Source organism: Buceros rhinoceros, unplaced genomic scaffold, assembly GCF_000710305.1.
Source record: "Buceros rhinoceros silvestris isolate BGI_N320 unplaced genomic scaffold, ASM71030v1 scaffold39888, whole genome shotgun sequence".
In the NCBI taxonomy this organism is placed as follows: Eukaryota; Metazoa; Chordata; class Aves; order Bucerotiformes; family Bucerotidae; genus Buceros; species Buceros rhinoceros.
Genome location: NW_010429343.1, coordinates 786 through 24,263, shown reverse-complemented (window position 1 = coordinate 24,263; position 23,478 = coordinate 786). Strand labels below are relative to the sequence as shown.

Here is a 23,478-nt window from a genome sequence, read left to right as displayed (position 1 = left end):
AAATCTGTCAGATGGACTTTAAGTTCTGTTTTGTATAGCTTGCTGTGTCGGCTCCTTTCCTGAGCTGTTTTTGTCTGTTGACTGTCAATGGCAAATGCAGTTCAGAAGTGTAACTTTACCTGCACTGTTTGTGAAAGGCTGCAGATTAACGTGCTTTGAAATGAAGCCATCTAGGCAGGCATCAGCGGTTACTTTATTTGAAGGCCTGATACATCTGCTAGGCTCTGGACCAGAGGTGGAGAATTTGCTATTGATCTGATCAAATTCGGTATTTAATACTCCAAGGTTCCAAGGATTGTACCTTTTGAGCTAGCAGAGGGGAATTTCTTATTTCTTGTGTTAAAAAATATCCCTGTCCTACTCTTCTGGTTAGATTTCCCTGCTGGGAGCATGGATGGGTGCACTGGTTAATCGATGTCTTCTGAGCTTCTGCAGCTGAAACTACAGACAGCTTCATAGATGCTTGGGCTTTGTTAGTGAACTTGTCTGGATTTTTTCGGTCTTGAAGGCCTTTCCCAGATCCGTGTTCATGTCAGCGTTCGCCGTTGGTCTGTAGCTGGAGGATACAATAGAGACAAAGTACACATCGAATGTCAACTAAGCAGGATTGTTCTAAGGCTTCATAGTATATTCAGTTTCTGGCATCCTACAGGAGACAAACAACGCTGTCAGTTGAAACAGCGCTGTTTTCTCTCTGTGACTGCCTGTTCTGCTAACTGCTTCTGTAAAGTTGCTGTTCGGTGGTAATAGTGTTTCAGGGCCTGACTAATGCACTCTGGTTCAGTGAACTGTAGGTGGCATTGAGCAAAGCAGCCCTAAGACCGCCTGAACCTGGAAGTAAAGAACAGTCCACATAATGTGAAAACTCTGTGAAAGAAATAAAAGTGAGCTTCATACTGTGCTGAAGAAATCTACCGAAAATAAAAAGTCCACCTGTGAACTATTATAACCTCCTCAATATTTATTTAAAGTGACTTGCTTTTCTTTTAAAATCCTCCTGGTCCAACTGGTAACTGGCAAAATGGTGTATTGCAACAATATAATCCTCAAATCTTTGTGTAGACAATGCTGACATGCCTCATTTTGAGCCCATTTAAGACCCGTTAACATGTTTCAGACTAGAATAACCTATTAAATAAATACATCAGGAAAAAGCTTTTACTGGTAATGGTTGTTTTGCTTAGGTGACTATGGCTGCAATGTATTGTGAGTACATCTGGTACTTCAGTGCTTATCAGTGATCTTTTTTCCTTTAGGCGGTTTCCTAGAAACATGATTGCTTGCTGGTCTTGATCTCACAGCTTTGTGAAGACTTCTTCTCTGATAATGTCAAGTTCAGGCTATCCTCCTAACCAAGGAGCATTCAGCACAGAACAGAGTCGCTATCCTACTCACTCTGTCCAGTACACCTTTCCTAGCACCCGGCACCAACAGGTAAGGAGACTTGAGGACTATAAATTTAGCAAGAGCATAACGCGAGTGTTTGCTCTGCCAAATGGGATTTATTTTTTTTATTGTAAACCAATGTAATACGAGTCGTTCACATTTGAAGACAGTGGAGCTGCAGACCAATTTGCCCTGCAGAGGAGAGCTGCTGCCAGTGTTGCTTAGGTAAATGGCTGGGAATGGTTTGGTTTGGTTTGCCCTCTTTTTTTTTTTTTTTTTTTTTTAATACCGAAAGCACTGTGTTTTGCCTCTGTAAGGTTATGTATGTATCTATATGTATACTTGTTTTTTGACAGAAAACTGAATTTTATAATTCTGTATGTTTGTAATGGGGAATTAAAATAAACTTCCTGGTTTTATCATTGGTTTCTTGTAGTTTGAAGAACTTTACTAGGGATCATGGTCCTAAACTTTTGTTGCAGTTTTGCTTTAATTTATTAATCTTTAATCATCACACTGTATTTGTCCACATAAATGTGGTGGAGTCGATAGCAGTAATTTTACAGGAATGTGGAAATAACCAGTCTGCAGTTGGTACACATTTAATCGGAATGCAGTGTTCTGGGTGTACGCGGTTCTTTGAGAGACTGGACTCCTGGGGCATTTGTGGGTACTAGATTTTTATGGGGAATTACCTGCTATTAGGCCCAAGAGCACAGGAAGTGAACCCATAATCATCTTTCCTTCTTCTGTGTTTGTCTTCTAGTACTGGGCTCTATAAACTTAGCACTTGACAAAATCTGTGTGCAAGGTGGGGAATGTGAACCTGAACTGTAAAAACTTGCGTGGCACTGATTTTTTTCCGAAGCAGCAGTACTAGTGCTTCCAGCTAGCTGCGTTCTGCAGCCAGAACTGGGGTAATGGATTTCTAAGAAACTTCTACTTGGTCGTTTCTGCTGAGCATTTGTTGTGCCCTCCCGGGCTCTGGTAGGCTGCAAGGACTAGCTGTTGGCTTTAGAACAGCTCAGGTTTCCCTTGGTTTAATGAAATTCTCCTCTTGCTACAGATACTTTAGATGTTTTGTTCTACTTACATATTTGCAAAAGGAAATCCAAGAATTGGAGCTTTTTGGCTCGCTCTGTATTTATTTTTAGATAATTTCTAATGTGACCTATTGCGTGTCTTGTGGAGCTTCTCTTTGGTTAATGCCAGCTGCATACGGTTTTTAAAAGCGAGTGGTTGAAGACCCATACATGCAAATAAATTGTCTTGTACCTCACCTGGTTTAAATCAGTTGGAAGATGCATCTTGTCTGACTCTTAGTTCTAATTAATAGAGTCTGATATAAAAATGTCTTGAGGTGATAACAGAAGGAATTGCCTTGACGTTGCTAAAATGTATTCTCATTTTACCATTTTGTAGCTGGATGTGCTAAACTGATTTTAAAGGATATTTTTCTAAAGGGTATTCTGCTGCTGCTGACTCATTTGTGTTCTCTTGGAAGTTGTTAATAAGTTAGGAGGAATTCTTAGCCGAAGTGTTTAGTCTCTTTAAAGTTCATTCAAAACTTTGAACTGCCACTTTCAAACTTTATTTTTTGGGCTGGAATAAGGCTCCGGTGACCTGATCTTGGTCTGTATTTAGTTTCTTTGGACGTGATCGCTCCATGACACCCAATGCTTTTGACCCTGTCTTCTGCACCTCTGTTCTTGTTAACATCCCACCTGTGTTTCCTTTAGGAGTTTGCAGTTCCAGACTATCGTTCGTCTCACCTGGAAGTCAGTCAGGCAACCCAGCTCCTGCAGCAGCAGCAACAGCAGCAGCAGCAGCTTCGGCGCAGGCCTTCCTTGCTTTCGGAGTTTCACCCAGGCTCGGACAGGTGAGGATGCGGGTTCTAAAGTGTGCGATCACGAGTCTTCCAGGAGTCTGTGCTTTCTGTGAAGTTAGCTTTAACTTTTTAATAGAAAAGTTTTTGAGTTTCGCAGGTTTTGTCTAAGTGCTTGGCTTTATTAATGGGCGCTCTGTTGTTGTAACAGTGTTGGTCTCCTGTGTCCAAGTGTTGTAGCTGTTGGGTAATTCCTCAGTCCCTTTGGCTTATCTAATACATTTGTTTCGCAGACAAGAAGTGGCAGGCTGCTCTGCTTTTCCCACACCTCTGAACAGCACTGTCAGTAAACTTCTGAGACTCCAAGTGCATATTGCAAACTTTTTAATGCTGTTCAGGGTAAAAGCATGTAAAGTTTGTACCTTTGGATAATTTGATCTTGCCAAGCAGAAGTGAGAAGTGCAAGAGTTGTTACAGCGTGACTATTACCTGTTGTATTTTCTACATCAGGCTTGCTTATTCAACAGATTGTGTCTGTGTGGCTGAGCTAATTGGGTATTTGACTTTGTAAGAATTGTAAAACACTGAAACGTGGCACAAAGTGGACTTCTAGGCACAGATGACTAAATCAGAGTGTGCTCCTTTTGGCAAGATGCTTGACAGCTTCATATCGTTTGTTCTCAACACCCTTTTTGTCTGTCTCGTGTACCATTCCTGTCTGGGTAAGTAGATGCAACTGAGTTGGGTCCAGTAGGGTAACAGAGGACAAGTGCAGTGAATCGCGTGCTGTAATTTAGTTTCAGATTGGTAATATCTTCTCAGTGAAATGGGTGACTTCGTGGTGGATACTGATGGATGTTCTAATGTACAGGAGTATTAGTACTGTAAGGTCGGTAGGTTCAAGAAAGTTTCTGACTCTGTTAAGCATTCCTTTGGCTGCACACCTGAGGAATATTGGATGTACTCTGAAACCCAAATTTAGAAATTAAAAACCCAGTGCAGATCAGAATAAGATTATCTGGATTGTAGTAAGTCAGCAAGAGCGTGCTCCTGTTTAGGGGAGAGGTTGCTGTATGGTCCGTGCGCTTCAGTTCTTCAGCGTATTAGTGTGCTGATGTACAGTTGAGCAAGTGTCATTGCTTGTAACAACCTCTTTTTTCTTCTTGGACTCTTAGTAAGCATGTCTGCTAGGAGCAACTTTATATGCTGGATTACTGCTTGCAGTTTATTTTGGCTGTAACTGAGGTATTTGGGTTTGAACAAATACCGGTGATGGACGTTATGTAAATACTAGTCCAGCTTAAAATCTCATTAGAATATTCCCAGAAATAACTTGATGATAGTGAATTCTGGGACTTGCATATTGCCTTCATCTTGTGTCACCAAAACGTCAGTAAGGTTCTGTTGCAGTGCTGAGGATGATAGTAGCTTTTAGAGTACTTAACGCTTCAGATTATAGGAGAAGTAGATTCCCCCAACACACTCTGTAAATTTGCAAAAGCTCGTTCAGTAGTTCTGGCAAAATACAGGGAGCTACCATCACCTCTCAGTGGCACTTCACAGGAAGATGTTGAAGCGTGTTTTATGGACATCCTGGGCATTGCACTGTGAAGAAGGTAGTGATACTGTGCTGCTGCATCTTTCTGAGAAGGGGGAGTTTTTAAATAACTGGTGGATTGAATCAATGACTGTTTCTGTCATGTAGTAGCATTTTAGTTGAGATCAAATGCCAAATAGACTCATGGCTCATTTCAAGCATTCTGTGTATACTTAAAAATTATTTGACTGCAAAAATTAATTAGTGGAGCTGTTGTGGCCATCTCTGTTCAGTGGAATATAGTCTTATACTTACGTTTTTTGTTTATAATTTGAATCAGAGCTTTGATATGAACAATATCATTGGTTTGTAATACAGGTATGCATTTAAACAGTGTCTTTCAAGATCCAAGTTAACTTTCTCCTTTTCAATGGATTTTAATTGTTGTATGTTTGGAAGATCACTCTTAAAAACATTTGTCTGCCTTACTGCTTAGAAGGAGCTTCACTGAATTGCATTTCCTTTATGTTTCAAAAGCATCGAGGAACACCTAATAGTTTTCTTGTATGGAAAATGTGTATTTTAGTAGTTTCTCTCTTCTGTATATTAGGCCTCAGGAAAGGAGAACTGGATATGAACAGCAATTTCATCCAGGTCCATCTCAGACAGACCATGATTCACTGGAATCTAAGCGACCACGTCTTGAACAAGTCTCTGATTCCCATTTTCAGCGTGTCAGTGCAGCTACTGTCTTGCCTTTAGTACATCCTCTGCAGGAAGGGTTGAGATCTGCAGATATTAAAAAGGTAAAGCCACTTTCTGTTGTGATGCTGAAGGTGTAACTCACTGTGTTGTGGTGAGCTAGTGCATTTTTTTGGTTATGTAATAATTTTATTTTTTTAGGTTCTTTAATCCCAGAAATGTAATTTTACACAGTATCACAAACTGAGGTCATGAGTCAGTGTTACGCTTCTTTAAAAAGAAGAGAATGTGAGTCTGCCTAAAACATGGTAAAGAGACTGGAGCTCTGAGTTGCCACTGTACTCTTAAGTCATTAAAACCTCAGTTGCAAAATGACCATAGTATAGTGCATGAGAGATTTCTGCTTTTCAGGGGAAAGCTGCTGGCAAATCCACGCAAGTCTGTTTTTTCTGTAATGAATATTTGTACTGAATGGTCAAAGTACTCCCTTCCACCCCCTTTCCCTTCTAAGCATTTGAAATGAATCTGCTTATTTGCATAACACTAATTATACTTGTCACTGTCTTATTTTGGGTAAACGTTTTAGGAGGGTCCCATTTGGTGTGGATATTGTCTGTTGTAGATACTGGATATTGATGAGAGTGATTTGTATAAAGCAGCCAAATGTCTCTTAGGTGAATATTTGCTCTCTCCTCACACACACACAGCCTCGCCCACGACACAGGTGGTACACAGTGGGTGGGACTGCTGAAGGGGGGCACTCAAATCTCAAAAGTCAGAAAAGAAAAATTTCACCATATGGATTCAAAAGTTAAGAGGCACCAGATATCTGAAGAGTTGATTACTTGTCTTGCCTTCTCTCTGCCATTGCTTTTATCATGTGAATAAACTGTCTGTGAAGTGCAGTAACATGATGTTGGCATGTGATTTCTGTTACATAGCAAAGAGAAGATAAAAGGGGGCTGGAGGAACCAAGCGAAGGCATGCCCTGTTAACACGCTGGCATGGAACTGAATTTTTCTCTAGGCGTTACATATAGCAATCTACTGTCTCAAGTTAGAAATACAGCCTGCTCTAATCCTGAGGAGAAGTGACGTTCAGCCCCATCATCGTTCAGCCAGACTGGCCTCCATGAGGGCGGTGTGACTGAGCTAGCCTTGCCCAGCTGCGCAGTGATGGAGCGTGCTGGTCTGAGGACATACACAGAGACAGGGTGGAGCAGTGCTGGTGTTAGAACATGAAGCATGTTGAAATACGTTGTTGGGAAACAGGGAAACAGGCGAAGAAACAAAGGCCAAAAGAAACCAAAGCCAGGTGGATAGTGACCTGTCTTAAGTCATGTTCAGTTCAAGAGAACTTAATAGTTATAACCACAGCCAACTCGTGGTGTACTTTGTCAGATCATGGTCATTTTGTACTGGTCATGGTCATCTTCAAGAATATCCTCTCAATCTATGTGCAGAGTTTTGAGGAGTGGCTCTGAAGTGACCCGTCCTTTAAATGTAAAAGACACTGTTTGTATTTATGGAGATATATTTTTTGAATCTTGTTTTGCTTTCAAGGTAAACATTGAAGTGTTCTGCTATTTTTAAAGGTGGGCTTTGAAATTACAGTATCATAAATGGTCTGTCCGTTAATTCTAAAATATTTAGAGCATTAATAAACCAAAATACTAAACTTTAACTTAGGTAGCTCCTCAACAGAGATACAGATAACTGGAAATTGTTTTTAATTCACGCATGCTAGTTTGGTAATGATTTCTCTCAATCTACCCCTTCACTCCTGTCCCCATGGAAGGACCCAGCTTTTGGAGGAAAGCATGAGGGACCATCTTCTCCAATTTCTGGTCAGCCTTGTGGGGAGGACCAAAATGCTTCACCTTCAAAGCTGTCAAAGGAAGAATTGATACAGAGCATGGACCGCGTAGATCGCGAAATTGCAAAAGTTGAACAGCAAATCCTGAAACTGAAGAAAAAGCAAGTAAGCGCAGCAGACACTGCTGTTATCTGCCAGTGCCAAAAGTGTGGAAAAACTTCATGTGGTGGTGGTGGAAGCATTTAATTACATCTGGATTTTACTGACCTGTAAAGTGACCTTCAGCAGAAAACCAAAAAAGGGTGTCACTAAATAGCTGGCTGGGTGCTTATCTCTTGTTTTTTCCCATTTCCACAAAATCAGCAAGTGCTATGCACATGTCTAGAAAGGTTCATTTGTGCACATGTGTACTGTGATTTGGCTTTAAAAAAAAATTATGAAGTTGCTGTTGCCTGCAATAACTTGACCTATTTATTATGGCATTCTGCAACAAGTTTAGATTTGGAATCCCTGTGCAGCAATATAACGTATTGTAGCCAGTGCTGTAGGTCAGGATGGATCAGAACTTTTGTTGTATGTTTGTGGCAGGCATGGATGAAGGGTATTTGCAATTAAAAAATGAAGATGTCGCTGAACCAGATTTATTTGGTGTGAAAGTAAATCACAGCAGTGTAGTGGCTAGGAAAATATTATAGGGTTTTTTGCTGTTGGTATTTTTTGCTTGGTTGGGATTGCAACAATCTTGGAACTTCAATACATGTGGAGTGGTTTATTTCTGCTGTGAAGAATGTTTATGTTCTCTGTGGAGTGTTAGAAGGACTTCTGTACCACCTTAAGCAATAAGATAGCAATAAAGACACTTGAATATCTGCAGTGTAGAAAGGCAGCTCTGTGGATTACAAGCAGGTTCGGTGTAACTGTTCTCTAAAGTTGATATTTTTGTTTAACGAGTGATAAATTACAATGTGATAGTGGCTTTAAATATCAAGCAGAAATAAGTCCGATTCAATGCAGATGAGTCTTGTAAACAGTTAATTTGGTTTACTGATAGTACAAAAAATAGTTCCTGTTGGCACTAAAACTGTTTCATTCATTCTTTGTCAGTTAGGAGAAGAAGTAGGGGGCAGTGCTAACTGTTGATCAGACGCATGTTGTATCTCTGGTGACTAATTACTTGTAAGGGTAACATGGTGCGGATGGCTGATTTTCTTTCTTTCGTCTCTTAGCAACAACTTGAAGAAGAAGCTGCTAAGCCTCCAGAGCCAGAGAGGCCTGTCTCCCCTCCTCCAGTGGAACAGAAGCACCGCAGTATCGTCCAAATTATTTACGATGAAAATCGGGTAAGTGCGTGTTTCAGTTGACAGAGTGTAGCTGTGAATCTGACTGAATGTGCTGAACTTCCTTATGTCTTAATTTAGTTCTGTGGGGCAGTTTTTGCTTCTCCTGCTTTATTGTTTCGCTCACCCCTCTTTTAATACTCATTTGCCTTTTTTCAATGAAAGGCATTTGTGTGACATTTTTATTCTTGATGACAGGATCCTCCTTCCATCCTGTAAGCAGTCTAGGGAAACACCTCTCTGGGTGTTGAGATGGACAGATATGGGTGTTTCTAAACACACATGTGTAGATGTTTGTGTGTATGTGGATAGATGGATGGATATTTAAAAAGTGCTTCAGAAATTTATCTTGAATTCTCTTTTCCTGAGATAAATACTGACAAGCTTGGCTGAAGGCCAAGTATTTGAATTAGATGAAGGAGAAAAACTGTGTATGTTGTAAGAGTCTGTGCCGCCTTTTGAAACTGTGACTTCCAGCACTTAACATTTGGATAAATAAGTTATTTGGATAAGAAAGGTAGGAAGTAGTAGTATATAGGTGAATTGTGAGCTCATGTTACATAAGTGGTGAGGAAAGTCCAGGAGCTCAGTAATATTGCCAACAGTAGCAAAGTGCTTCCTGCCTTTTTTCCTGGCAGTTTGAGCTTAGGGAGTTGTACATCTGCTGGCTTTAAAAGCGATACGATCTTTTGTGAGGGTGGTATGTGTTTGTTTAATTTCCCAATTTTATTTTGTAGTTTAGAGGAACAGCTAACTTCTATTACAATAGACTATTTTTGACGATTTGAGGTGGTAAAAAGCTGCAACACATGCTTTTAAGCAGCAGAACTGTGTCCCAAGTGATCCATGCAGCCTGGTCTCCCCTTCCCTCAGCTGTCTGTGAAATTTAGTGTATTTACTTAATGAAGGACATTAGGACAATTATTATGTTACAGAAATTGATGTCACCGATGCAGAGCAATATGTTTACTTCTGGTTACAAACCAGTTTTACCTAAACCTCTAAACCTAAACCTCTTCCACACTCTAATGTAATTAAAAATCATTAAAATTGTGCAATCACCCTAGAAGGCTTTCTCAAGCTGAGTTGCACGTTGGGTGGTAGGCAAAACTATGTGCATTTGAAGACACCTTAGCAGGCTGCTGTGCAGCTTTCTCTGCTAACTCTGCTTACAGGTGGGTTTTACAGCAGAATTCTGAACTTGTTATTGCATTCCCTATGTTGTGTTTGTGCCAGTGGATGGGGAAACCCGTTTTTATGTTGTCCGGGATGGAGTAGCGGGTTGGTGTAGTGTGATCTGTTGGCTGCTTCTGTCTGTGCAGGGGTTCATATGGTGTTCTGTACACAAGGGAATTACCAAGCTTGATGCATTTGTGAATCCTGTATGTTTTAAGACCAGAAAAAATATTCTACCAGGGTGATGCTGTAATATTTCTTTGATATATAATTATTTTGTACAGCTGTGAGTTCCAAAGAGTTTCTCAAGAGTGAAATTACATGGAAAGAGGTTAGAACTTAGCAGAACATTTTCTGGTGATAACTGCTTTATGGATTAGTTTCTCCTACGTTTTTCTTTCCAGATCTCTTGGGCTAGCACATACAACTGCTGGGGGTAAAGAAGCAAATTCTAGCTAGTACGCTGGGTCATTCCCGATAGCCTTGTCTGCTGACAGAGGGCTTTGGAATAGCGTGAATTTGTGAAAGCCAGCTGTCTTATCCAGTGCTGCCTCCTTTAGGGTCAGAATTAGTTTGGGGTCTTTGTCTAGTGTGGGGGAAGGAGGACCTTTGACACATTCTCTGTGTGTGTGTGCGTACACATTGATTCACACTCCCAGCCTTGCCAGTTGCAGCGTTTTAGTCTCATAATCCCATTTCTCAAAGCTAGTGATACTTTTGTTTACTCGACACCTTTCTTCTTAATTATTTGCTGTATTATTTAATAAATGCATGTTCTTTTTGAACTGCAGAGGTCAGTTTCTGCATTTATGCTCTGTCAGCTTACAAACATGGAGACTGTAGTAACTGCACAATTCAAGTGCAGGTTTCTCGATTTGCTGAGGCAACATCGCAGCAACAGGTTAAGGAGGATGTAGGATGGTCAGACAGATTTAGCAGTTAGCGTAAGTGAAAGAGATCACAGGCACTTTGGTCACTAACTTCAGATGACAGACTATACAAAACCATCTGATTTGCAGAAAAAAGCAGAAGAAGCTCACAAGATTTTTGAAGGTCTTGGTCCAAAAGTTGAACTGGTAAGTTGTGGGTTTTTGATTTGTTTCTTTTCTGTTGTTCTGTTCCTGTGTTGCCAGTTGCTGTAATTCTGCTGTGGTCAACAGATGTATCTTTATGTTTATGGGTAGAAGAAATGTGTGTTTAAATGCACTGGTGAACTGGGGCTTGAGTGAACTGATTAGCTGCACAAATGTAATTTTTAAAATGGATTTGAATCTATTTGAGATAACAGCTTGAAATACACTTAACAGTATTTTATTTTATCCGTAAGTAGTTATAATGATGTAATTTGAAGTAATGAAATCTGTGTTTTGCGTGGAACAGCTTCTAGTCCCTTCAGATCTCAGGTTGAGTGCACTGTTGTCAGAATACTAAAGTACTGTTAAATATATTGTGTATATGTTTAGAATTACATACATTGAAAAGTACTAAGCATACCTTTCTAATCCAAAATTGTAGCCACTTTACAACCAACCGTCAGACACAAAGGTCTACCATGAAAACATCAAAACGTAAGTGCCTGAGTATCTTGTCCTTGTGCCATTTAAGGGATCTGGACTGAAGCATTTGCTCAGGTTTTTCATTGCTGTGATTTCCAAATAGGATGTGTGAACTTTCGCCATCGTTAAAAGCCTCCAGTCCACGTGGCTTTCCAATTTGTGTTGTAGAAGAGTGCAGCATGACACGAGTTGTATATACTGAAGGCAGAGGGAAACCGGAACTTTCCATCTTAAGTTTTATGATTTGTTTTTGCCTTCAAGCTGGTAACCTGTGTGTTTTTCAAAATCTAAAATACCCAGTTTCACCTAGATAGGTCTAGTCACCTTTTCCTGAATGGCCTGTTTGAAGAAGCATTTTAAAAGTAACCCCTGTCAGTAACCATAGGACTCAATACTGGTGGGTTTGAGACAAACTTTACTGCTGTGATATGGTTATCTCAGTTCAGATTTGAGGAAGAATGTTACTTTGTTCCTAAGATTTGTTCATAGCCAATTTCTGTACTACTGGTTTTGACAAAAGAAGAAATAAATTGTCAGTTGCAGATGTGAGGAGATGCAGTGAGTTACTGCATATTACTGAGTGCTGTAATGTTTACTACCATTCTCTGAGTATAGAAAAAATCCTACAGATGGCTGTCCTTTAGAAACTTCTCTTCAAAAAGTAATTCTTGCTCCACTTGTCAAATGTAGCTGTATAGCAGTCCCAAAGTACTTATTTTTTAAGTAATACTTTCAACTTCAGGGTTGAGTTACAAAATATTTTTTTTCCCCAAAGCATAATATCTTAAGCCAAATTTCCTCATTTTAGCATATTATCTCTCTTGTGGTGAGGGAGGACACCTAACTGGAAACTGGAAGCTTTTGTGTCTCAGTTGCTTCTTTCAGCCATCTTCAATAATCTTCTCTCTGATAAAATGCAGTATGAGACCATTGCTTCATCAGGAATTTTCCCTCTTTCCTACCTCCTGAAAATATTTTTCATAATAATGATCTGCCTCCAGAATCCATAGGGGCTTTGCTGAGTAGTCTTGAAGTGCTCAACTCTTATGTAGTTCATGTCTTTGTACTAATTTTGTTTTCCAGAAACCAGGTGATGAGGAAAAAGCTAATACTGTTCTTTAAAAGAAGAAATCATGCAAGAAAACAACGGGTAATACTGCCATGTCTTTGTAAAAAGAGCACACGGTTGGTTTTCTGTCTGGATTCCTGTCTCGCATTCCCAAACATGTCAAATCCTATCGATATGAAAAATAAGATCCTAAGCTAAAATTCCATGTTAATTGACTTAGTGCTTCCTCTTGCATGCTGTTACAGCAAGTGACATACAAAGTCAAAAGGCTCTTTTGGGTGGTGTCTGAAAGATTGCTTTTATTATTGTTTTTATATACACTTCCTCACCTTCCCTCTGCTGCAAATTGGGTGTATGTCATCTTCAAAATGGAAGCCACTAGAGCAGCAAAAATATGTCTGTTCATTCTGGGATCTTACACTGAGTGACCAGTACACACAAGAGGGGTGTTTTTGTGTAGTCAAAGGTTTACTTTTGGAATTTAACAGGAGCAGAAGATCTGTCAACGTTATGATCAGCTGATGGAGGCCTGGGAGAAAAAGGTTGACAGGATAGAAAATAATCCACGCAGGAAAGCTAAGGAGAGCAAAACAAGAGAGTACTATGAAAAACAGTTTCCAGAAATCCGGAAGCAAAGAGAGCAGCAAGAACGATTCCAGAGGTATTACCATGGCTTTGAAATATTCGTTTGAAATATCTCCTAGGACTTAAGTTGTAAAATTATTTGTAATAACATTGGTTCAACTTAATGGTTAAGTTTTATGTTCATCACTTTATGCTTTAAAAAAGAGTATTAGTTTATCCTATAGTGTAAAGTAAAATGTCTTTTCATTTGTTCAGCATGTTTCATGGCGTCAAGTTCAAGTTTCACGTCACATTCTATGGATCTTCTTGACTGTCCTCGTATATCCACTATCTTATGTCTTGCCCTTTCCTGTCCCTCCCTATCAGCTTTGCCAGCAGTGCCAGCCTCAGTGGTTTGGTGTCCTCTTGCACTGCTTTAGTGATGTCCAAATTGTTCCTTATCTATCCCCCTTTTTAGATCTGCCATCAAAACCCGTATTTTCCTTTTTTTTTACTTTCCATGTTTTCCTTCCTGTTTAAAAAAAAAAAAAGCTGTCATTCACAGTGTACTAAGAGGAATCATCCTGTGCCACTGAACATTTCATGTACTCGGCAGAACTAGCACCTTCCTGCAGCAGAACTAGTGGTTGATGTTGACTCAAGCATGCGCTTCTTGCTGAGCTTTGCAAATTCACCTGTAAAACTGAGCGGTTGTTTGAAATTGCAGTTCATGAGCAGAGGCTGTTCGCTGAGCCTACTTAAAGAACAGTCCTAACTAACCTGGGAGACTAGTAACAGTATTTTAAGGACTTTTGAAGGTTGTCATTGATGTGTACAAAACTTGAAAATACACTTTATCCTTAGTACTTCTGTTTTTTCCTAATTCTAGAGTTGGTCAGAGAGGGGCTGGACTTTCAGCAACTATTGCTAGAAGTGAACATGAGATTTCTGAAATCATCGATGGGCTTTCGGAGCAGGAGGTGAGGCTGTTGTCTGTGTTTGCTGTAGAAGCCCAGCACATGACTCAATATCCTTTTACAGGCAGTGAAAGGTCTGTTTGAGGGGTTGTTTGGTTTGTTTGGGGTTTTTATAACTGAAAGCCTTTCGGGCTGGTTCAAGAGAATCTGTGTGAAGTTTGGCTTAAAACAGGTCTTACAAATACTTTTAAGGGTTATGCTTCTTAACTGTATCTCTCCTGGATTTTTCTCAGGTGTCTGTGCTATTGCAGGCTTGCTACAACCTGGGTTTTTACAGCTTTAACAGACATGTGAAAACTTCCTTTTAAAAACCCTGCAGCATTTTAGTTTCTCATCATTTGTGACCCTTTTTCCTTTAGCTGGCTGTGTAAATGTTCACTGCGATAGTGGCAACCTCTAGAAGAGTTACGTGGGTGAAAAGAGCTGTGAATTATACTGTGGTGGGGCTTTGAGGAGCTTTGTGTAATTCAAGAACTGTAAACGTTAGTAGCAACTTCTTGTATTCTTTACTTTTTCTTTTATTCTTTGCCTGTAGAATAATGAAAAACAAATGCGGCAGCTCTCTGTCATTCCTCCCATGATGTTTGATGCAGAACAAAGACGAGTGAAGTTTATTAATATGAATGGTCTGATGGAGGATCCCATGAAAGTTTATAAAGACAGACAGTTCATGAATGTCTGGACCGACCACGAGAAGGAGATTTTTAAGGAAAAGTAATGAGCTTTCTTGTTGCTTATTGTTATTGCATTGCAGATGATGGTTAAATACCTAACCCCGCAGTAAACATCGCTTAAATCGGGAGTGCTGAAGCGTTTGCTCAGTAATAGTTGATAATGGTTGGATGAATGAAACATTGCAAAAGTTTTTAGACTTCTCCACTCACTTTTCAGCCGAGTAGGCTCACATGCATTTAGTTACTAAATAAGAATTTATCTCAAAATTACTTTAGTTCCGTGATAGATGAAAATGAGAAGAGTAGGTATGTGATCTCACGATCCCAGCTCATAGCTCATTTTAAGGGCTTAGTTCTAAATTTGCACCGTGTGAAAACTGGGTTGTTTAGACTAGTAGTGTAACTCAAAGGTTTGCTGATGGAGCAGGTTGTTTGGAATACTGCTTTGCTTATTGCATCATGAATTATGTTGTTAAACTTAAATAATTTCTGGTTTGTAAAAGGTTTGTCCAACATCCCAAGAACTTTGGTCTAATTGCTTCCTACCTGGAACGAAAGGTGAGCCTTTTCTTTCGTATACGTAGAGCCTAGGGTAGGATCCCTAACTTTCCAAATGTAAGTCATTTATCCCAGCGTCATTTTCTCTTCCTGGAAAAAAAATTTAAATCCAGAAAATGTTAGCGCTTTGACAGGTTTTTCTAATACTTGATCGATAACACGGTGCATGCAAACAACTTAACAAAAGTTAGCAAAATGACCCCATTGACAGTGATAAAATAAAACGGCACCTCATAGTTTTGCTCTTCCTTCTCGAAGCAGGTAAGCTCCATTACCTCTCTCGCTGCTCGGACAAGGACGCAGCTGGCTCTGCTGAGCCACTGTGCTGGCTCGAAGGCACCTTGTACCGCCTTCCAAGTCAGTGGGATCCTGCTGCTGGCTGAATTTGTCTTTAGAACTGATTTTAGTCTTTACAACTGATGTCAGAAGTAGTAGAAACTTGGAGTTTGTTACGACTTATAGCAGAATCTTGAATACACGTGGCTGTGGTGATAATTAGAAGCTTTCACACATGCGAATTGTCTCGTACCGATTAAATCATGCAAACTGAAGTAGCCGAGGGATGTTATAAATACATCCTTGTTATAAATGCATAAATACAGACTTGCGTTGAACACTATGATTTTATATATCGTTATGTGGTTATATTTGTGTGCAAATTAACTTCCCTGCTGAGCAAACAAATCTAGAGGGGCTGAATAACTTAAGTGTGGAGAGAAATTAAATACTAAAAAAGGGTTTTTTATAGGAGTAAAACCTGATTTTTTTTCTTTTTGCTTTTTCACTTTAGAATGTTCCCGACTGTGTATTATATTATTATTTGACCAAGAAAAATGAAAATTATAAAGCTCTTGTGCGAAGGAATTATGGTAAACGCAGAGGAAGAAACCAGGTATCTTAAATTTATTCATCACTTGAATATTGTTGTTTTGTAGTTTCATATTTACAACTGTCTTGCTATCTGATTCAGCAGGTGTACTGTATGCATGAGGAGGGGGGGAAGAGGAAAAATAATTCTTTTTCCTTTTCTGCATTTTTTTTCCTATTTTAAATTTAATAATCCTGACCTCGAGGGTGTTCTTGGTTAGTTTTAGATTAATTCTGTGGAATATCTTCTTCCTTTGCACATTTGTGAGTTTTTTTAATATAATTGAGTTTATTTGAGGACCCTCCCATAGATACTGAAGTTAAATCCACCATTAAATCCTATGTTGGAACCAACAGAAATTAGGTTTAGCATGTGACTTGCCATGGAGAATGCAGAATCACTTCATAATGTCAATGTTTGTCAAAAAGCAGAAACTACTAGTGATCTTTATTTAGTGGTCAGGCTCAAAGTCAGCCTGGAATTTCATAGCAAGAAGAGACCAATTTAATGCAATTTAGTCCAAATAAAAAATGATACTGATTCAGGAAGTATTCTTCTGGAAGCCTCTGGACGGGGAGAGAACAGTTCAATACCTACCTACAAAACCCATATAAGTGTGTTTGTGGGGCTGCCAGGGTTGATGTCGACATTGGAAAACAACAAAAAAGAAACTTTGGACATTTATTGTTTTTTAAAGACGGCAGGAGCAGTGCTGTGTATGCACTGAACGTGTTCCCTGCCCTTCCCATCCCGGTTCCCCTTGCATCTGTCAGGCATTTAGGAAGTATTGAAAATAGAATGAAAGAAACGTCAGTGCCGAGGTTGGGAGAGAAGGTCAGGTACGAAATAAAGTGTGTGGACAGAGTCCTAGATGTAACCATGAAGGATTCTGAATTTGTGTCTTTAAGATAAGTTTAACAGCCAGAAACCAGTATAGATGGGGTGTGCTGAAGAAATACCCAGAGCTTTGTTGGAACTGAAGCTTGATGGGGGCAGATGGGGAGGGTCCTCTCCAATTCAGGGTTTTAGAAATGCACACACCTTAAAATCTAAAATGTTGCAGATTATTGGATTTAGTCATATCTCAGCAGTGATATCAAAGAGAAAATTGTTGGGACTTTGAGGTATTGTGACTGCTCAAATCTGTACTGAACTGCAAAGCAGCGAATTAAATATTACACTTCAGGACGTGTGAATCCTCTTCAAGTGATGGATGTTTTCTGAAAGTCCCAGTAAATGTATTTTTTGTATAAGAGAAAATTGCTGCAAACAGCTTCAGCTGGTAAGTTGCTCCTGCTCACTAGACACAGCCATCATGCTCTGGTCCTGTGGTGCTGTGGTACTTAACCTTTTAAATTACGGGCTGGTGGTGTAAGAGAAGAGATCGTATTGCAGCAGACTGCCTCTTCTGCGCCCCACAGACTGAGAGGAGCTCTAGGAGCTGAGGAGACAGAGCTGGTGAAGCTGTAATGCAAAGTAACTGTAGGTTTTGAGATACTCAAAAGATCATAACTGTGTATTTAAATGTCTTTCAACATTGTTAAACTTCAGATCGTTGGAACTGGTAGAATTCAAAAAGTGCATAAATTGCTTCCTTTCCTTGCCTAATGCATCTGAAGTGGAAAGCTTTTAATTACAGCCCTGTGCACAGGGGCAGAGATTCGTGAGCCTAGCTCTCTCTGAAAGGAAACCTGAGGTGCTCTGCCTGCCTTTGTAGCTGCTCCTCTGCACAACAGTTTGTATGGGAATAACTAAATGCGTGAGCTGGAACACAGAAGCTGCCATCACTCGTTCAACTCAAATTACTTGCTCTTTGAATTTTAGCAGAGTTGTAGGTCTTAACTGGTTGTCGTTGATCCACACAAAGTACTACAGGAGATCACTAAACTTTGGGCAACTGCTAGGCAGGCTCAGTGCGTGCTCTGTGATGGGCGAAGTGTCAGACTGAAGAGTGGGTCGAGGTGTATTTGCAAACTCGAGGAAATGCTCTAAACGTTCTAGCTGGGAAATACTACCATCTCTGAAAGTGTAGATTCAGAAACGTTGTCATCAGTGTGTTTAGTAATGCTTAGAAAGGAATTACATGGCACCAAAAATGGTGTTTGCATTTCTTCGTTTTATTGATTATTAATTAGCAACGTCTCTAGCAGCTAGTAAAAAGAACTTGAGCGGGTTGAGCTGCCTTGCTGGCCAGAACTCTTATCTTGCCGTTGCAGAATGCAGCTCATCCCCCTTCTCCCTCCTGCAGCCCAACTTTGTTTGAAGCTGATATTTTTCATATCTCTGAGTAGCAACCCGAAACTTCCTCGCTGATTGGCAAACGCAAGTCGCGTAAGATTTATGATGTGCTCCAAGATGTGCTCATGCCAATAACAGGTGCTTCAGCTTAAACTCTCGCTAGTTGATATATTTTTGTAAATTAGAAGGCAAGCAAGCAGAATATTGCAGTGGAGAAGATATTAATCATGGTAATGATGTCGAAATCCTTCAGAGAATGGAGCGAGTACAACTTGACTCAAGTTTCAGTATGGGGGCTTTTACTTTAGAGAATCCGAATGCTAGATTAAGGCGGGTCAAGAGATGTAAAGCTTATTAAGTTCTGATCGTTTTTGTCCTCAAATAAGTCTAGAAAGGACCTTTTATAAAATGCTACCTAAACCGCTCCAGAACGCTCACAGAGGTGACTAAATGAGCGTGTCTTAAAGCAGATGGGACTTTCCAAGTGCTGAGAAAGTTCCTAACACCATGTCGGAAGGAAGCATGGCTGCAGAGAATTCCTTAAATAAGTCCTGGAGAGGAGGTGCTCTCTGGGTAAGGTTTTGGCTGAAAGGTGGCAGCGAAGCGGTGGTGGGTGCGGGGTGTTACTGCGGGGTGTTGCTGCGGGCTGGCCGCCTGGTCAGCAGAAACGCGTGTCTGTGGATCAAGCGTGTGCCTTCGCAGCAGGTGGCACAGGCCAGTGATCTGACTAGACAGAAATTTGCTGCACGTCTGTGACGGCCAATCAAGCCGAGCTCGGCGGGGATTACCTCTGGTGACTCCGGTGAGATTAGAAGGTTGTATGTGAGATGGGCAACTCTGCTGTCGGCAGCTTAAGTGGCAGAATGACACCATTTCCTGGAATAAACACGTTGCTGGGTCAGGCGGGCTCCGCTGCTCAGCGTGGTGGTGCTGCTGCTGGGGGTTTTGTCCTTTTGAGTCGTACCCCGAGTTAAAGCCCGTCCCATTCCCTGGACAGTAACAGTTTCAGTCAACAGATGAATGTGCAGGTACGTCGCTGACCAAGGCTGCAACGGTTTTAAGGTTTGTGTTTAACCTGCACTTGACCTATTGATTATGCATGTTAAATAAATTCACTGTGAAATAGAGAAGCCTGTTATTTACTGTGTGATGTGAAGTTAGCCAGGCAAAAAGAGAGGATTTTCAGCAGCCATTTGTGAATAGATTATATATAAACTAGAGATTTTTTTTTTTCTTTTTTTTCTTTTCTTCTGAAAATGCAGGTTTTAACTCCTTGCTTTTCAGGCCAATCTATCTAGCATAGTAGAAATCATTTATCTTAGTGTGGATCTGAAGGAAGTTTTTGCATATCCAGGCAATGGCAGCATCTTAAATGCTATTAACTTTTGCAGCAAGATGATAGTGGTTAGTGTGTAGGTTTTCTGCTCCAGTTCGCATTGTTAAAATGTCAAAAACAAGCCCTTTTTGTGACTCTTTCCAGCCTCGGTTTTGTTAGTGAAACAGTGACACCTGCTGCTGCGCTTACCGGAAGGCTGGTTCCTGTGCAGAAAAGCCAGCCTGTTTTGAGGAAGTTTTCAGTGAAATCTGAGGTTTTGCAGTCCTGGAACACGGGTGTTGTGGTTCTGTCTTTCCATGAATTGCCACGAGCTCTCCGGGGGTCTGGCAGTGTTACCTAAATACTACCCCCGTCCTGCTTTTTGAAGTCGACTTGCAGAGTCTAATGCCCAGTAGGGAGCAACAAATTTCGCACACTCCAGATCTGAGTGGAGGGTGTCTGGGTGTTGTAGTTCTGAATGGGTGACTGAACTGGCTGGAGGTAGTTTGTTTAACCCTTTCAGCCCCTTCTGTGTAAACTCCTGTGGATGGTTCCCTCTGTGTGGATGGAATCAACTCCCCACCTTCTTGTACATTCCATAGTTTCTTAAGGAAACATATTTAGAGCAGAATTTAAGCTGTAATGATGCATTTTAAATAAACCTATCTATTTTCAGAGAGGAGGAAGAGAGCTCTTTCTTCCTCCTCCTCCCTCTCCTCTTACCTTTAACTGGAGTCCTGCCCACTATAACCTCGTCTGCAGCCTCAGGCTTTCTTTCCTCATTCTTGTCGTGTGGTGCCCAGTATGGGAGGTGTGGGTTTTTCTGCGCCGCTCAGAAGATCACCACGTTTCAGATGCTGCTCAGGGGAACGGGCAGTATGGGTGAAGCTCGAGTGCTTGATGTGGGTTGCTGGATTTTGAGGCCCATCGAGAGAATTCATTCATTTGCTGTTTGCTTCATATAGTGGGTTCTGGGAATTTGGGGAGTGGGTGACACGGTTAATTTAGTGGCAGCCAACAACTGCTTGCTATTTTAGCCTGGAGGAGAAGGAATTTGCTCGAGAGTGACGGACATAAAAATGCAGCAGTGTTGGAAAGCGAGATGTTTTGACCTTGTGCAGATACATCACTGTGGATGGCAAAAAGCAGGATTTAGGCTCCTAAATATATTTAGAGAGGATAACATCACTAAAACTTAAGGAAATCTTTCCTGTAGCCAAATTTGATAGCTCTTTCCTAATCCTTTTTTCCTGTATGAGCAGTGTCATTTTTTCTAATACTTTCTTAAAACATCACAGGATATTTGGCTTGTCTTAATTTAGGCCACCTCTAACAGTGAAGTCAGACAGGGAATGCCAAGGCTATTTTTTATTAATGCCTGTTTGAAGCAGGTTGTGTCTTCTGGAAAGTTTAAATCAAATTTGTGTGCTTTCTCAAATGAGGTACCCTTGCACATGGCCCTCATCTGATTGCTTTGACAGCTGAGGAGTGAGAGTCCCTTAACAGGGAATGCAGAAATAGTCTTTTGTGCCGTTTTCCTTAAGATAGTAACGGGTAATGGTAATTACTTTGTTGTGTGTCAGTGTTTAAAAAACTATCATCTCAATAAAGACCATAGTTTGGGGTTTTTTAAAATAAAATCTAGGCTATAATTTTCCTTCTGTAAATTCACTGGAAACATAAGTCTAAAATTCCAGAACAAGTTTTTTGAACAATTATCTTTCTTAATTACTAACGACAGTTTTGAGAAGGTCACTTAGGGTTGGCCGTAACTTTCACGCTACAAGATGTTCTGCTTCCAAGTTGTAAGCTATCATGTTTCACTATTTTAGAACTGACCACGTTAAAAATAAAATTAGAGAGGAGCCACACCATTACTAGACAAGATGCTGGTCAGACCTCTTGAAGCACTTTTAAAACGAAGCTGTTCATTTTTAGTCTGGCGTACAGGAGCACTCGTGTTCGCTGACACGTGTATGTGTTCGTTATCACCCCTGTGCTCACACTGTGTAAGAAGCCTTTACCTCCATGGAATTTATAAGACAAAATACCATATCTGAACGGGGCAGCTGACCAGGAGAAATCTAAGAGGGAAATAAGTAGAGAGGTATCGAGGGTATGCAGCTCATGTATAGAAACCGCACACGCTGTGGGGAAGGAGACTGCTGGAGTGTGGGGGATAATGGCTGGGACATGGTGCTCATTGTGATTGCAGGGTGCAGGTGGGTGTTACGGGTTTGGGCAGAGGAGGTTTGTGTCGGCTGGTGTGCAGTGACTGTAACTTAACGTGCTATCACGTGGGAGGTAAGGCAGCGTGAGTTTGCACTGCTCCCAGTACAAGTTGCTGCACCTTCGTGTGATAAGGCATTACAATATGTAAACCCCATTTCATTTCAGCAACAAATTGCTCGTCCTTCTCAAGAAGAAAAGGTAGAAGAAAAGGTAGAAGAGGAAAAAGCAGAAAAAGCAGAGAAAAAAGAGGAGGAAAAAAAAGATGAGGAGGAAAAGGATGAGAAGGAGGAATCTAAGTAAGTCTGTGTACTGAAAATGCATGAATTCACCCTATATTGCAGGTTTTTTTCAGCAATAGAACAGGATTTGCATTAGCCTGACAGTGGGACCTGGACTTGAAAACTATTCCTCTCTAGGTTGGGTGTTGTGCATTAAACAATTTTTTTTGGACATATGAATTTCTATGTCTTACTGAACTAATCAGACTGATGGAAAAAGCCATTGGGATGATTTCTTTGCATAATAGATATGCAAAGAATAATTTTCATATCTTACCAGTTCTGTGGTTTTTTTCACACGTTCTATCACATCGTTCATATTTTCTTTGAAGTTGATAATATCACGTCTCTGTTATTCTCTAGCAGCTCTAAATTGTGGGCAGTAAGTGAACTCTCTTTCACTAAAGGTGTCTTTTGGGTTTGTGGAGCTCTGTTTGTGGTTTGTTGTTTGGTTTGGGGTTTTTTATGTTGATATTCAGGAATATCTGCCCGTAGTGGCTGTCTGAATGTGAGTGAATTATATTTTAATACTTCCAGAGAGAATACCAAAGAAAAGGACAAAACTGAAGTTGCACCAGAGGAAACGGAGGAAAGAGAGCAGGCTGCTCCTCGAGGACGAAAAACTGCCAATAGTCAAGGTCGTCGTAAGGGCAGAATCACCAGATCGATGACAAATGAAGCTGCACAAGCAAATGCTGCTGCAGCTGCAGCCACTGAAGAGCCTCCTCCACCTCTTCCACCGCCACCAGAACCTTGTGAGTAGCATTTATAGAACACCTGGGGACTCAGCTGGTCATCGGGCTCTTCACTGACATAAGGCTGTTCTCTGTGCACTTTGGTTTTTTCTGTTTATATCTTTATTCTCAGGGCTGCTTATAATTTTGTGGCTATGTGGTACTGTTAAACTTCACGAATGTAACTTCAGGAGTAGCATGTGTGTTATCAGATGACCTGGTAGAACCATGTCAGGGAAAAAATAGGCAGATCAGCCTTTCTGTGCTAACTAGTTTTTCTCCCTGCGGGGTTAGTGATGGGTCTGTGGAGTCCAGATGCCTTTGACGCAGAGACTGTTGTTAAATAAGTAGGCCTGATATTTGAGAACTTCAGGGAGTCTCATAGTCTGAAATAGATCCTAGCAAGGTGGTTTCGTTGCTGTTTCTGCACTAGATAGCAAGAGACTTCTTTACAATAAAATGTTACTTTCTTGGCACGTATGTTAACGAGACTAGGCTATCTCCGACTGCCTTTCTGCAGAGGCTGGCATCACTCACGGTGGTACAGAAATACTAGCAAACACAACATCTTGTGACTGGTAAATAATTATCCAAGATGTTCAGGGCAGGTTTTTTTTCCCTTGCAGTGCTCTGCTGT

General features: G+C 40.6%; 1 protein-coding gene across 1 annotated transcript; it reads left to right on the top strand.

Annotated features, from left to right (window-relative positions):
* Positions 1-1,253: 1,253 nt before the first annotated feature.
* On the top strand, positions 1,254-22,862 carry LOC104499141 (nuclear receptor corepressor 1-like; the record flags this gene model as incomplete). Its single annotated transcript, XM_010142604.1, has 15 exons — positions 1,254-1,434; positions 3,126-3,265; positions 5,359-5,554; positions 7,248-7,430; positions 8,492-8,605; positions 10,798-10,854; positions 11,294-11,346; positions 12,418-12,484; positions 12,892-13,064; positions 13,857-13,947; positions 14,480-14,658; positions 15,122-15,176; positions 15,967-16,068; positions 21,995-22,084; positions 22,649-22,862. Coding segments are annotated over exons 1-15 (1,822 nt in total), but the record flags the coding sequence as incomplete, so codon positions are not given.
* Between the last annotated feature and the right edge of the window lie 616 nt (positions 22,863-23,478).